Source organism: Nannobrachium achirus, assembly GCF_963921795.1.
Source record: "Nannobrachium achirus genome assembly, chromosome: 23".
Classification (NCBI taxonomy): domain Eukaryota; kingdom Metazoa; phylum Chordata; class Actinopteri; order Myctophiformes; family Myctophidae; genus Nannobrachium; species Nannobrachium achirus.
This window is the reverse complement of record NC_137830.1, coordinates 17215233-17230243: the sequence shown is the minus strand read 5'-3', so window position 1 is coordinate 17230243 and position 15011 is coordinate 17215233. Positions and strand designations below refer to the sequence as shown.

Sequence of the window (15011 nt, the reverse complement as noted above, 5' to 3'; positions counted from 1 at the left end):
CATGAAAATGTTTGAGAACCACTGATCATAGAAACATAATGTTTTTCAGAAAGAAATACATTTTCAGGTATTTTTCATGGATTAAAGCATTGGTTCTCAACCTTTTCAGGCCGCGACCCCCAAAATAATCATACTTTAACTGGGCCCCCCCCCCCCCCGCCCTACGAGCATTAAGAGTTGAGGCATTACATTTTATGTAACACGGTTCTATTGTGAAAATAGCCGATCTACATGCTCACAAGTCACAACGCCTTGCAACGTAGCATTCACTCAGCCATGATGCGTTTCAAACAAGTCTTTATCTCCCTCTCTCACCATCATCCATCTCTTTACCTGCTCTGCTCTGCTCTGCTCTATCTCTCCCCCCCCCCCCCCCCCCCCCCCCCGGTCTACGCAGGAGTTCAGACAGAAGGTGATGCTGGGAACTCCCTTCCTGGTGATCTGGTTGGTGGGTTTCATCGCTGACCTGGACATCGACTCCTGGCTGGTCAAGAGCATCATGTATGCTGGCATGTGGGTCTCCGTGCAGTTCCTCTCCAAGTACGTAGTCACTCGAAAGGCCAAATTCCAACGTTTCCAACTCAACTGGAGACGTAGGGCAGCCGTCGTTACTGAAACTTTGTGGAAACAATTAGAGAGTCAAAAATGTCAAAGTGGGTGACGGGGCACCCTTGCGGTGCCGTGACGGCAGTCCAGGGGTGCCGCGAGATAATTTGATAATATTTGGAATTTATCTGGACACTTAAAAAAATATGTAGTATCATTTTAAACTTGAAGTACAAAGTTATTTTCAGTGAGTTCTAATCAAAATTGCTATTATCTCAACGTTTTCCTCGCAACATAATCGCTAAAATATGGCATAAATATAAGGTGTTGGGAGTGAAAATGATTAATATAATGTAGGGGTGCCTCAGATGAAAATAATATTTATGGGGTGCCCTGAGCCAAAAAATGTTTGGGAACCCCTGACCCAGCGGTGTTGCAGCTCATGCTACATAGTTAGAAACATACATAGTTACATACAGACACAGTCACGCATAGGAGATTGTGTGACCACCGCTCCCAAAAAAAAAAATCATGCATTGCAGAACCAATCCAAAGTCTTTTAGGCCGGTCCTTTCATATTGGGGCGGTGACATGATTGATTAACAAAGCGGTAGTCATTTTTTTTTGCCGCTCTTATCTCTGCTGCTAGCTAGGGATGGGACGTTAAGCGATATTATCGTTTATCGTGATAAAAAACACTTGCGATGATCGTATCGTGGAGATTACATTTATCGTGATATCGTCCTCCGTCATGCACTGGGATCAATTCACCTTTTTATTTGCCGAGCTGCATATCCGGTACCACTTAAACCCTCTATAATTGGTAAAAGGTACAAATATACGTACTTGATACAGTCTTTTTTTTTCACTTTCTATCAAATGTCTTAGCCAAAAAAAAATGCAGATCTACAAGCTCACGACGCGACGCAAGCTTGTAGATCTGCTATTTTATAGATCTGCTATTTTTGTAGATCCGCTATTTTTGGCACATGTTCTGCCCCAGGATAATGGCTTTTGATTCACGCGATAATATCTTAAATCGCGATTTCTTTTGTCACAATAATCGTGATATGACATTTTCATATCGTCCCATCCCTACTGCTAGCTAGATGCTAGTTTGCATTTAGAAGTCACCAGACACATTGGTAGGTGGAGATCTTTATTAAGCAAGACTACCGGAATGTTCAGTGAACACACACACACACACACACACACACACACACACACACACACACACACACACACTTAGATCAATCCACAATATACACCCTTACGTGTGCGGTGTGCAAACAACAATTGCACACACGCAAACTGACACCCCATTACCACTGCCTTCTGTTCCTGCTGTTCCGTTGGCCTGCCATACCTCTGTAATGTTTAGCTCTGTAACGTCTCCGGCACACATTAACCAACAATAACCACTGTGTGTATATTGACCCAGACTGGCATTCATTAGATGGAAAAGTGGTTCTGATTATCAGCGCTGTTGAGTCGGAGCAGAGGCATGTCAGCATGTTACAGCATGGTAGGTTTTTAGCGTGTGAGTTTAGTTAGAACAAAGACTTTCTGCTGCAGGCCTCTGTGTGTGTTTATAGTGGATTGAAGTAACTAAGTACATTTACTTACTTATAAGTACTGTACTTAAGTACAGTTTTGAGGTGTTTGTACTTTACTTGAGTATTTCCAGTTTTCAGTACTTTTACTTCTACTCCACTACATCTCAGAGGCAGATATTGTACTTTTCCACGACAATTATTTGAAAACTTTAGTTACTAGTTACTATGCAGATATAAATTATAGTTTTATAAAACATACATTAATCCACTTTAGCCTTATTTTATAACTAGGCTATTTGAAAATAGCCGATCTACAAGCGATGCGACGCGTTGTGAGCTTGTAGATCTGCTATTTTCAAACATTTTGTACTTTTACTTTTGGTACTTTAATTATATTTTGTTGCCAATACTTTCGTACTTTTACTCAAGTACATTTTGAATTCCAGACTTACTTGTAACAGAGTATTTCTATATTGCAGTATTGATACTTTTACTTGAAGGTCGGGTGACATAGCCAAAACAGCTAATTAAGGCTATCAAATTAGCCACATTTTTTAATGATGTCATGTACCCCCATGTTAAATTACCCAATCAAATTAATTTATTGTAGTTACTGTACTGAAAGTAGTACTTTCTGTACAGTAACTACAATAAATTAATTTGATTGGGCTAATATGGGGGGAGGGGCGGAGTCGAGTATCCATATCATTATCTTTTGAAACTGCTCCAACAAAGCTGTCCGAGGTGTGTTTCCGACTTTCTAAACCAACTTTAAAACTATCAGTTCTAGGGGTAAAAATGATACAGCATTCGCTATAAAATCAGTGGTTAGACCGGTAAAAAAATACAAGTCTTCTTCAAAAAAGGTGTCAGATTAGTTACGAGGGTCAACACACTTCTCCCCGTCCCTGAGACGGTTTTGTCGGCCATACCCTGCTGTTCCCCTAAACCTGACTGGAGCACCTGACCGGGACACCGGAGCAAAGCTTAGAACGAGGGTCCAGCGATCTGCTCCTCGGCAGCTCTGAGCCCTTTTAACAGCCGGAGCACACTGGAGGACTGAGGTCCGTGGCTCATACACTCTGTGTGTGTAGCCTGTGCGTGTACAGTACACACACAATAGCTATCGAAAATAGCCTTGCGGTGCGGCGCTGCTACAAGCTAACAACAGCGCATCACGTTGTGCGCGGCACCGCACGACGGACGAAGTATACATTCACTACTAACTGATACGGCCCTGCCTCCTTTTCAGACTGTTTGAAGAAAGACCACGTGACCTACTGTATCATAATGTTAAACTTCTTTGGCTGTCATCCGGCCTTTAAGTAAACCATCTGAGTACTTTTTCCACCACTGATTGAATTCGATTACAATTTAGGCGTTTAGCAGAAGCTCTTATGCAGAGCAACGTACAAGTGCAAGATCAGAGTAAAACGACAGGGTAAATTGTCACAGAAGCAGAGTGCAAAGAAAAACAAGTTAGTGCTTCAAAGAGAAGGGGATAATGGGTACACGTCAAAGCCCTAGCATCTGTCTATAACAATGGTTCTCAACCTGTGGGTTGGGACTATTTCGGAGGTCCCCACCCAGATGTTTAGCTAAATTTAACATTGTTTTCTCACTCAACTGTAAACAGACCAGCATACAGTATAAGTGTATAGAGGGTATCTGCACATTTCTAAAGTGACAATTTAGGGACTTTAAAGACCTTCTTTGTACCTCTGGTCAAACATTGGTCAAATTGTCAAATATTAGAGGCAGAAATTATGAAAATAGACGATCTACATCAGGGTTCCCCAATAGCACGCCATTTGAGGCCCGCGGGGGGCTACTGTCTGGCCCACACCAACCCCAGTAATAATGGTGGTATAAGAGCAGCAACAACACTAGTATATCGTCGTTGTCGGGTGAAATCTCATATCTCCAAATTTGTACGTTCTTTCGCAAATAATACCTTCGCACAAAAGTAGTGAAAACAAAACAGCAGATCTACAAGCACACAACGCCTCGCGCCACGAGGCGTTGTGTGCTTGTAGATCGGCTTGTTTCACTAGTTTAAATCATTTTAAAAATTATAAATTCAAAACGAACTGTTTTGGACATACAAGATTTTCACCCGACAACGATGATATCTGAACTGTCGCTGGAGTAGCAGGAACGCCGCCGTCGCCCCCTGCAATGCTGTGGCCCTCGGCTTGGTACCCTAGACATAATTCGGCCCTTGGGGAAAACTAATTGGGGAACCCTGATCTACATGCTCACAACGCCTCGCGTTTGCCTTCAACTTGTCTTACATTTTCTTTCTTCTCCATGTTCTTCCTCCCCTGTCCGCAGGGCTTTCTTCGACCACTCCATGCACAGTGCCCTCCCGCTGGGCATCTACCTGGCCACCAAGTTCTGGATGTACGTCACCTGGTTCTACTGGTTCTGGACTGATATCCTTCCTTATGCTTACTCGCCGAGTAAAACTACCAATGTTCATGTGACACGGCAAGCTCATTTTCACAAGGTTTTTACAGGTTTATTCACTTGGCAGAGAGTTGGGGAAATGCAGGAATAAGCTTGATTGCAGGCATCATAGCTGTTGTTAAGCCCAGAAGCCGACTGTCATTTCAATGAGAGGCTTTGAGGTGTGTGTGTGTGTGTGTGTGTGTGTGTGTGTGTGTGTGTGTGTGTGTGTGTGTGTGTGTGTGTGTGTGTGTGTGTGTGTGTGTGTGTGTGTGTGTGTGTGTGTGTGTGTGTGTGTGTGTGTGTGTGTGTGTGTGTGTGTGTGTGTGTGTGTGTGTGTGTGTGTGTGTGTGTGGGTGGACAGGAGCCCTCCGCCCTCCCGCAGGCTATAATTGGCACGTTGGGGTGTCAGTCAAGCTGCATTCTGGTCCCGCCCACCACCTCCTGTGCTGTGTACCGGTCCTTTGTATCTGACAGACGGACTTTGCTGCTCCCCCATCTGGCATTTTTACACACTGTGTGTGTGTGTGTGTTGTAACTAAGGAGCGGCCACCTGATCCCATCTGGATGTGAGCGTAGGCTGTATCATTGGTTACCTGTGTTTTCAAGTGTAACCACTTATATTATTACCAGGCCCACAGCCCACTCCATATTTCCCTTATTGTCAGTCATGCACATCCCTAAAAACTGTAACGAAGGAGTAACTCTGGTTGCGGGGAGACCGTTGTGCTTGGATGTTAGGGTGATTCTTGTCTTCATTTATAATCTGCGTGCTGGCTTTGCAGCTTGTGGTGTCTTTAACAGAGGCAGTATAGTCTGTGCTGTCCCAAGCAGTTGTTTTGGTAGCGGCACTATGCAGTAAATGATTCCAGTCTTGGTAAAACGTTTGTCCCATTTGTGATCTGAGAACTTGCAGTGTAATAAATGAGTTTGTATTAAAGCCATTTAGGCAAGTCTGTGTCACTTTAGCTTTGAACCACTTTAACCATTATTTTATGCTTTAACTATTAAAAAATAGCAGCGCGTCACAGAGTGCGAGCTTGTAGATCTGCTATTTTGTGCAAGTCTTTGAATATTTTTGACCCGATTCTATAAATGTCTTCTAAATCCTTCTTCTAAATCAGTGGTTCTCAAACGTTTTCATGTCAAGGACCCCTAAAATTACATGTATTTGGCCGCGGACCCCCCATCTCAAAATGTCTTGTTCCAGGGACCACCCAGAAGCAAATATTTGAGTTACAAATGGTCACTTTTAAAAAGATATATTCAAAGACTTGCAAAAAAAATCTAGCTGTGAGTTGCTATTTTTCAATTGTTAAAGCATTAAATAATTCTAGGCCTAAATTGGTTAAAAGTTGTGAAATGTTACAAGCAACAGGCGTCAGAGGAGGGTCAGAGGAGGTATCCAAATGAAACTATTACTGTCAACCTCTTGTTAGTCATGTTATGTAATGGCTTTTTACTGTGAGAGAAGCACTATTTGAATAAATTAATATTTTGCTACTTGTTCCTGTGTGCTTAGTTTGCGCCTGTTGCCCTCATGGCGTGCACAGTGTTTGTACGTGTTTAGTAAAATGGCGTGACAGAAGTCTCTGGTTGAGTGTAATGAAGCAAGTCGATGAGTTTCCGTTGGCTTCGCGGTGGCTGCTATGTTTATGGTTTCAGGACAAGACTGAGCTGGGCGTTAAGAGTATCGTCTGAGGCAGACATTAGATTTGACGCTTCATTGCTGCTCTAATGCGAGGGGAGGAGAGCACAAACAAGGAAGACTTTTAAATTGTGCCCCCATTGTGGAAATAGTTGTGTTGGTCGAGCTGTGAAACAATTGCAAAGCCATTGTAATGAGGTTATCGTTGGTCGGCCTACCCCCTTTTTTTTCAGGAAGATTATTTTGACCTACAACACTCATTATTTTGGATTCCATATGTTATTATTTGTGCTTTTTGCCTTAATATCGACCTTGGTGGTTTTATCTGCAGTGGTAAATGTGATGATATGCCATGGAAGAGTCCTTTAATGACAACACTGTTATAAAGCAGTATTGGAAGGCTTAGACTGTGGTCTATTTATTTTGCCTGTTTTTTGTGACTCGCTGCTATCCGCATTGTTTTGAGGAAGTAAATATGACCCATCTGGTACTGCAGTTAGATTAAACAAACGGCAATAATGTTTATTGCTGTTGCAGTTGGCTATTTATTGTTTATTTCCCACAGGCCTTTCCATCATTCCATCAGTCTTTATCTGTTTGCACCTGGATAGCTTATCACTGAGTAACGGCATAATAAGTCTCAAGGGCCATTTATAGTTACGTATGGTTGATTTTGTGTACGTTTTGGGTGAGGAACTACGTACGGTAATTACGTCGCCATGCATAGTAGACATGCACGTTATTTATGTGCCGACCCGCTCTCCGCTCCAATTCTGCTCCCGTTTGCGTCCGCGCGCCACATGAAGGTGGTTCTCACACGTGTAAAAACCGAAGCATTTAGCCAAAACATGTAGAACCACAGATTTTTGACCCGCCGTGATGTTTGGTACAGTATAAATACGTGGTAACAGTCTGGACTGGATCTGCTGTCTGTCGGCAACATTATCGCGGTAAATGCAACTCCGCGAGGGTACAAATTTAATGGATGGATGCGGACCCGGAGTAGGCTAATTATAACAAAACACACGTACACACCCGCGCATATATTGAACATAATTCCCGAGTAATAAATGAGCCGCATCATCATCTCTTCTTGTGACTTGTGTGCCTCGCTGTCTGTGCTCAGCTGATGACTGTTGATGCGTGATGAGTGAGGAGTCGAGGCGTCCTCTTCAAGTGGTTGTGTAACGACCTTTTTTCCGTTTCTTGATAAAATATATTTATTATTGGGACACACAGTTTGAGAACCGCTGTTAGAGCAGAGTAGGCATTTTTTTGCCAAAATATGCAGAACCACAGAATGTCTTGACCGACGTGATGTTTTGTAACAGTTTGGACTGGTTCTGCAGCTGCTGTCTGTCGGCAACATTTTCGCGGTAAATGCAACTCCGCGAGGGTACAGATTTCACTTTTTTTTTACCGTTTCTTGATACAATATATTTCTCATTGGGACACACAGTTTGAGAACCGCTGTCATAGAGCAGAGGAAAAGTAATTTTCCTCACTACTGCGCGTCTGCGCCTACGATTGACAACGGTGGCCATGGGTACTTCTTGCTACGGATACATCTTCAGTCCGTCCAGTTGGGTGCTGTCCGTAAGCGTCCGTATACGGAGATAAATCATCCGGAGTGTTACGTACTGGGAGTCAAACCGGACCAAACGGAGTAAAGTTCTCTCCCCCTCCGTTTCTTGTGTATTCCTGCGGGCCTAGGAATTATTGACTGCTTTAACTATTGAAAAATAGCAGATATACAAGCTCACAGCGCGGCACCGAGTGCCGCGCTGCGAGCTTGTAGATCTGCTATTTTTGAAAAAGTCGTGAAAATGTGTGCAAATCTTTGAATATATGCATTTTCAAAGCGAACGTTTGTAACTCAAATTTTGCTTCTGGGTGGTCCCTGGAACTAAATATTTTGATATGGGGGTACGTGGCCAAATAAATATCATTTTGGGGGTCCTTCACATGAAAAGGTTTGAGAACCACTGACATAGTAGTCTCTCAAGAACAGACTTACTGAGCTCCAGTTAAGTGAAAAGGACCTTTTCTTTGACGATGGCTGGCCAGATTGCTGACATAGAAACATAGGTTTTTTCCAAAAAATCTTAGAAGGATTCAAAAGACACTTATAGAATCGGGTCAAAATTCAAATTTTCACGATTTTTCAAAAATAGCAGATCTACAAGCTCACAGCGCGGCACTCGGTGCCGCGCTGTGAGCTCGCAGCTTGTATATCTGCTATTTTTTTTACATTTAAAGCATAAAATATTGCGTCATAATGTGTTCAGGCCTAAATGGGTTAAGTACTACTATGCATGGTACTTCACCTGTGCACAGGTTCCCTCTCAGATGCAGAGGATTTCTGGTTGAAAACAGGTTTCTCCAGTTTCCATTACTGCCCCACAGCTATTGCTTACGCTCACTTCATTGTTCTGAAACCTTCAGTAAAATTAATCATCAAGGGACACATCCCAGTTAGCTCTTACCCTGGCCTGGTTTGATAAACTGTCAGATGGGGCCCTTAGTCCGGGGCCTTAGGTATTTTTCGTGCTAATCAGTCTAAAAGCGCCACATTTTGCACAGATGTAGACCAGGGCATGCTCTAATGATTTAGCTCGGGCGCCCGAGTCGGTGACCTTCGGGGTCGCACTCGCCACAGCGACCAAATCAAGTTGGGCTCCCTTTGACACTATACTACAGGAAGAAAATACCCCGAAAGAAATCTGCTGTCACCAAAGTAGTACTCATCGCAGAACACATGGTAGGAGTCACTTTGCTCTCCAAAGTGCACGTCTTGAGACCAGTCCTCCTCACAGATTGAGTGAGTGGAAATGTGTGTGGGTGTGTGGCTGTGTAGGTGTGTGTGTGTGTGTGTGGGTGTGGTCTCCCAGGTATGGGTGTGTAAGTGCCAGGTCAGTCCCTAACTGCTATTATAGTCTCATTATGCTCCTCAGGCCTGTTCTTGAATGAAATCAGATCAAGTGTCATCATGGGTGGAGCAAGCAAGCCGTTCGTTTTCAAGCCCAGAACAGACTTTACCTCAGTTGTGGAAGTGGAAGGAAAAAAAAGCTTTGCTCGTGAAAGCAGTTACAAGCAAAGGGCTTTGACTCGGATTGTGTACTTTGATGTGAAAAGAGAGTTGGTGTAAACATTAAACGACTGCAAGGATGAATACAATTATTGAAGGTATTTTAACCCATTCAGGCCGGGAACACATTTTGCTGTTTGGGAGGGGCTTACAGTACATGTACAGTATGTAGCAACATATTTGTTTTGTAGGCTAATTTCTGATTTAGCCCTATTCTATAGGTTAGGCCTAAATGGGTTAAACTAACAAAGCATTGCACGCTTTGAATTAAACTGACTCAATTTGTACATTTTAGAGAATAAACATATACGCATTAAGAAAAGAGCAACTGTTATATGCCTTTTCAGTCGGGTTAGGGTTAGACCCAGGGGTCTTCAACGTTTTCAGGCCAAGGAACCCTTAACGGAGAGAGATGAAGCAATGTTAATTTTTTTTCAGACATTTAGCCACTTCAGTCGTCGATACGGAGTAAACTTGACCTTTCACTCTGTACTTGGTCTGCTCTTTTTGACCTCTACACCAAACCTCTTTGCTGAAAACAGACGATCTACAAGCTCTTCGAGGCGTTGAGAGCTTGTAGATCTGCTATTTTTTGGCTAAAGTTCTGCTCAGAATAGGGATGCTAGGGTTCAACGTTTTTAATTGAAAATAATGATCCTATCACACAAGGATTTGGTGGCTCCCCCTGTAGTAGCTCTGAGGACCCCCTGGCTGTTGAAGACCCCCTCTACTATTGCGTTGTCCGTCTCTGTAGCGGCCAGGCTGATGGATGAGGCTCTGACCCCCGATCTCATTTAGCATTTTACTATCCGCTCCCGGGGAAAGCCGACTCATGAAACGTCCCTGGCCTCCCATCCATTCAGAAGATGAATGCACGTGGAGGGGCACTGGACACGCAGCAGCGCGGCCTGCTCAACGATGCATCCAAGGCCCATTGCTACGATGGTCTCCATTGATCAACCAGCTCTATCTCAACCGTTATCAGCGGCTGTTGACGCGGTGGGCCGGTCGGGTCATTTAAGGGTATTTATCTTATTAACTCCCTGCAGTGAAAAGGATAATGTCAACATGCAGGGGTTTTCTTTTTTTAATGGTGATAATTATGGAGATTTATGAGCTTCATTTAAGTGCCCCGGATAAGAGCAGCACTTTACCATGTCATCTGTACTGTCTTAGAGGAGACTGCTCTCAGCAGCAGCAAGGGATGTAATTAATTGTAGACTGCCTGTCCCTTTGCCTAACCTTCATGTGTGTGATTGGAGTGGTTCTTCTCCCACTAACTTATATGACGATAGCTTTACAACCAAAGTGCTATTTGAATAGGACGTGTGCTCTGGTCATGCCTTGTCGTCCTTGACCCGGAGGTGTCCTTTTATGGTCGCGAATTGACTTGAGTATTGAGTTCTCTCTTTTGACTTGTGAGTCAGTGTGAGAACAGGTCTTCTTTCTCCATCAGGTGGAGAGCAGGAGGGTGGAGATGAGTCACAGTTGCGTTTTAATCTGTTAGTCCACTGTCTAGACTGGTGCCCGGTATACAGTACATTTCGCTGCTTTGGATGCACTTGGATAGATACTGTACTTTACCTGTGTCACATCATCAGTGCAGTCATCATGCAGTGTGACGAAAAGGTAATCTCTCAATGTGCCCATGCATCTCCATAAGGACTGTAAATATAAATCAAACTATTACTGAACTAGCCCTCACCCGTTCAAAGATATGAGCTCTGAAATTATGTGCAGTGTGTGGGTTATGGGGTGTGCACTGTGCATACAGTATATGAGGGATGGAAAGTAACTTTAACTGGTGCTTGCATGATAATATGTAGGAGCATCAATGTAAGAAATACCCGTTTCGTTTAATGGCTATAGAGATACTGTGTACCGATCTGCATGATTTTTGGACAACATCTGTAACAGGGCCAGGCTTAATGTGAAGTGCCAGGGTTCATGATGTCATATTCTTAGGGGACAAAGGGAACAAATGGTAGTCCGCCTTGTCGCGCCACTGGGCGGCAGTGGCTCAGGGGTAGAGAAACCGCCATTAGAACACAGAGGGTTCCCAAAGGGTTCCCAGTTCCATCCCGAGCTCCCCCAGAGTTGGTGTCAAAGAGTCCTTGAGCTTTGAACCCCTAGTTGCTCCTGATGAGCAGGTTGGTGCCTTGAATGATTTCCTCCGCCATCAGTGTATGAATGTGTGTGTGAATGGGGGAATGTAAAGCACTATAAATGCACCATTTACCATTTTGTTCCTTAACCTCACGGCACATCTACCGTTTGCCACCGTCCACGTTCCCTTCCTGTTAAACAGCATCTGCCTCTTCTACAATTTCGGCAAATCCTGGAAGTCCGACCCTGGCATCATCAAGGCCTCAGAGGAGCAGAAGAAAAAGGTAACGGCACCAGACAGCCGCACATGGAGCTAGGGGTTGGCGATATGGAAAAATACAATATCACGATCAAACTTCACAATGTCAAGTTACTTAACTCAAGTACAACCACCTACAAGGTAATTAAAACTAAAAGAAAAAGTAACAGACCATTTAGACCAGTGGTCCTCAAAGTGGGGTCCAGGGACTCTCTGGGTTCCTTTTGGGAGTTCTAAATTGACCCTTACAAGTATGTAACTCTGACAATATACAAATGAAACCAAATTGACCCGTACAGGTCCATTTAGTTTCATTTGTATACTGTCTAGAGTTAAGGGGAGACCTTGACATTGTAAAGTTTGAGAACTACTGATTTGGACCAAAATATAGGTTTAAATTAATTTAGCATTGAGTCCCTGTATTAAGAATTCAACAGGATTTCTTTTATGAGGCTCCCTCATTGTATCACGATATATACGATATCTCTGAAAAAGCACATCATGGAGACATTGTATCGTCTCATTTATCACCATATCGCCCACCCCTACACAGAGCATGCTTGTCGGGTCCCTTTAAAAGAGGAATTGGTCTGAAGGTATTTTTCATTTGTTGGTGCAGTGTTGAAAGCCTGCTCTGATCTCTTGGCCCGCAGCCCACAGGCGTCCACGGTGGCTCCTCTCGCCGGGCCGCTCTGTCCCTCATTAGCACACTCTGATGTGTATAATAGAGGCTCTGGTTCCCCCATTGTGTGATTGATGAGCGAGCTAAATTTAGCCCCCATCGTTAGCGCCCAGTGTGATCCTAAATCCGTCTCTGGACTGGCGATCTGCCCTCCGAGGGCCCAGAGGCAAAGCTCTCGCTGCCTTATTGGTCCATGGGCCATACGAGATGCCGCTCTCTGAAAGGTGGCAAAGATTACTTTGCATTTTTTGAGCAGATCTATATCTGTATATTATATTTTGCTATGATAACCCTTCCTGAGTCACAGCTAAATTGGTCTTAGCAGCTGCTAAAGTTGTTGTCAACTTTTTGTTAACTTTACTATACAGGGGGAAAAAATGCAAAAAGATAATCTGCTTTAATTAGCATATGAGGGGTCAAACTAGTTTTTCATGATTCTTAATCCATTGCAAGCATGTGTTTTGCTCGAAAAACATTCCTTGGTCCCCCCCCAGAAGCAAAGATTTGAGTAAAGGGGAGCACACACTGAACGCGGACGGCTGCGCAGCGTCGCGGTATCTACGCACGTTAAGTGCCGCGCGGTAACCCCAACTGGATGCGGCGCGTTGCCACACAGCACATGGGAGAACATGTTCACCGCGCGGCAACGCTGGAAAAATAGAACAGCGGCGTATCGGCGCGGCAGACGCGTGGATGCGCACGTCTGACGCCGCCGGTGTGCGTTAGTTCATTGAAAATAATGGGGCTGTATGTTTTGACGCGCCGCCTTTGCGTCCGGTGTGTGTTCCCCTTTAGAAATGTTCGCTTTAAAAGAATATACATTCAAAGATTTGGAACATTTGTGCAAATCTTTTATAGCAGATATACAAGCTCATTGCTCGGCACTCTGTGCCACACTATGAGTATATCTGCTATTTTTGAATGGCCAAAGTATAAAAAAAATAATGGTTAAAGTGGTTACGTGACACTGATGCGTTCCCGGTCATATGTCACCATTGTCTTGGTGTGTCTCAGCCTGAGTTCCAGTGTGATTTGTGATTGTGATTTTTTTCTTTTGGTGCCTCTTCAAAATAACTAGGATTTGTAGACGGGTCTAGTTGATGCTCTGTCCGTTCTCTCATGTCTTCCTCTGCTTGTTATTTTCCTCCTCCAGACCATTGTGGAGCTAGCAGAGACAGGCAGCCTGGATCTCAGCATATTCTGCAGTACCTGCTTGGTAAGAAGTCCCTTTGCTTCCTAAAGCTGCTCCTTTGGCAGCCAAGGCATTCTATCATTTGTACCTTTTTCAGAGTATTTAAAAGATTGAATTGTTCTCCAAGCATTCTAGGAATGAGCAGCGAACCAATGCAGGTTTTTTTAAGTAAATGTTAACATGCGTGTGTACTGTCGTGTGTTTTTTTCCTTCGTAGATACGGAAGCCCATCAGGTCCAAACACTGCGCCGTGTGCAACCGCTGCATCGCCAAGTTTGACCACCACTGTCCATGGGTGGGGAACTGCGTGGGTACGTAACAACATTCCACTCTCCAACAACACACAGCCATTCCTAAACAATCAGCTGCTTGTAATTTCTGTTAACGCATTTAGAATCTGCTTTTTATGAGTACAAATTTCCAGTTTAAGGCGCAGCACATGGTCTTAAGTTGAAAGAAGCCTCTCTTGTGAATTCATTAACTGGTCTGACACAAGACAGAAGGACAAGTGGAGGGGAAGCTGAATTGGCCCAGTGTTTGAACATGAGCCAAGTTGTAGCTGTTGCCTGTTTCTGTGTCCACTGTTGGAGGCCATAGACAGTCAGAGAGACAGGCAAGGAGGCATACCAAAGGCCCACGTGTGTCAAGACATGGACACATTCTCTGAAATGGACCAGGCAGCTAAGAGAGGGACAATGGGGAAAGGAAGGGGGTGGGGTCCTGGTGTGTCCTTAATGATTCTGGAACGCCAGGTGGGCAGGATGACGCTTGTCTTTTAGTGAGGAAGCAATGTAGACAAACGGCAAGTCATTCCCATTGAAGATGGTCTTGTGTTGTTTGTTACTGGGTGGGAAGCATTGTTCTAAAGCCCCTGAGCTGGATAAGCTCTCCAGTACCAGATCAGAGCACCCTGATCCCCCTCTTTCCCCCCAGTGTTTTCCTTTTCTTTTCTGCTGCTTTGATAGAGCAGGGGTTCTCAACCTTTTCAGGCTGTGACCCCCCAAATAATCATATTTTAACTGGGGACCCCTCCCACCCTGACGAGCACTATAAGAGTTGAGGCATTACGTTTTGTATAACATGGTTCTATTGTGAAAATAATGCCTGGCTTTTCTAGTCTCTCCTCCTCTCTTTACTATCCTCTCATGCAGTTTTGATTTTGTCGACTAAAACTATGACGAAAAATGTTTTTTTTTTTTCGTTTTTTTACTGACGAAAACTAAGCTGTGATGACTAAAACCAAAACTAAATATATTGACAATTTCGTCAACAAATGAAAAACTAGACTCAACGTTAGGGAGGGACTAGTGGAGAAGAGTAATTTTATGTTTGGTTGCTCTCAGGTGTTGCCTGCTGAAAATAGCAGATCTACAAGCTTGTAGATCACCACACAACCAAAAAAATCATGTAAAATCATATTTAGTCGACTAGAATTAGACTAAAACTAATACTTTTCAAGTGACTAAAATATGACTAAAACTAAATG

General features: G+C 43.8%; 1 protein-coding gene across 1 annotated transcript in view; it reads left to right on the top strand.

The window, feature by feature from the left end:
- The window catches only part of zdhhc17 (zDHHC palmitoyltransferase 17), a gene marked incomplete at its 3' end in the record, with an annotated part of 57315 nt that overhangs the window by 38021 nt on the left and 4283 nt on the right, over positions 1–15011 (top strand). The window contains exons 9-13 of the mRNA XM_080753942.1: positions 398–540; positions 4437–4564; positions 11558–11676; positions 13487–13549; positions 13743–13836. Of these exons, the coding sequence (XP_080610068.1) occupies positions 398–540; positions 4437–4564; positions 11558–11676; positions 13487–13549; positions 13743–13836 (547 nt within the window). The remainder of the gene's footprint in view (positions 1–397; positions 541–4436; positions 4565–11557; positions 11677–13486; positions 13550–13742; positions 13837–15011) is intronic.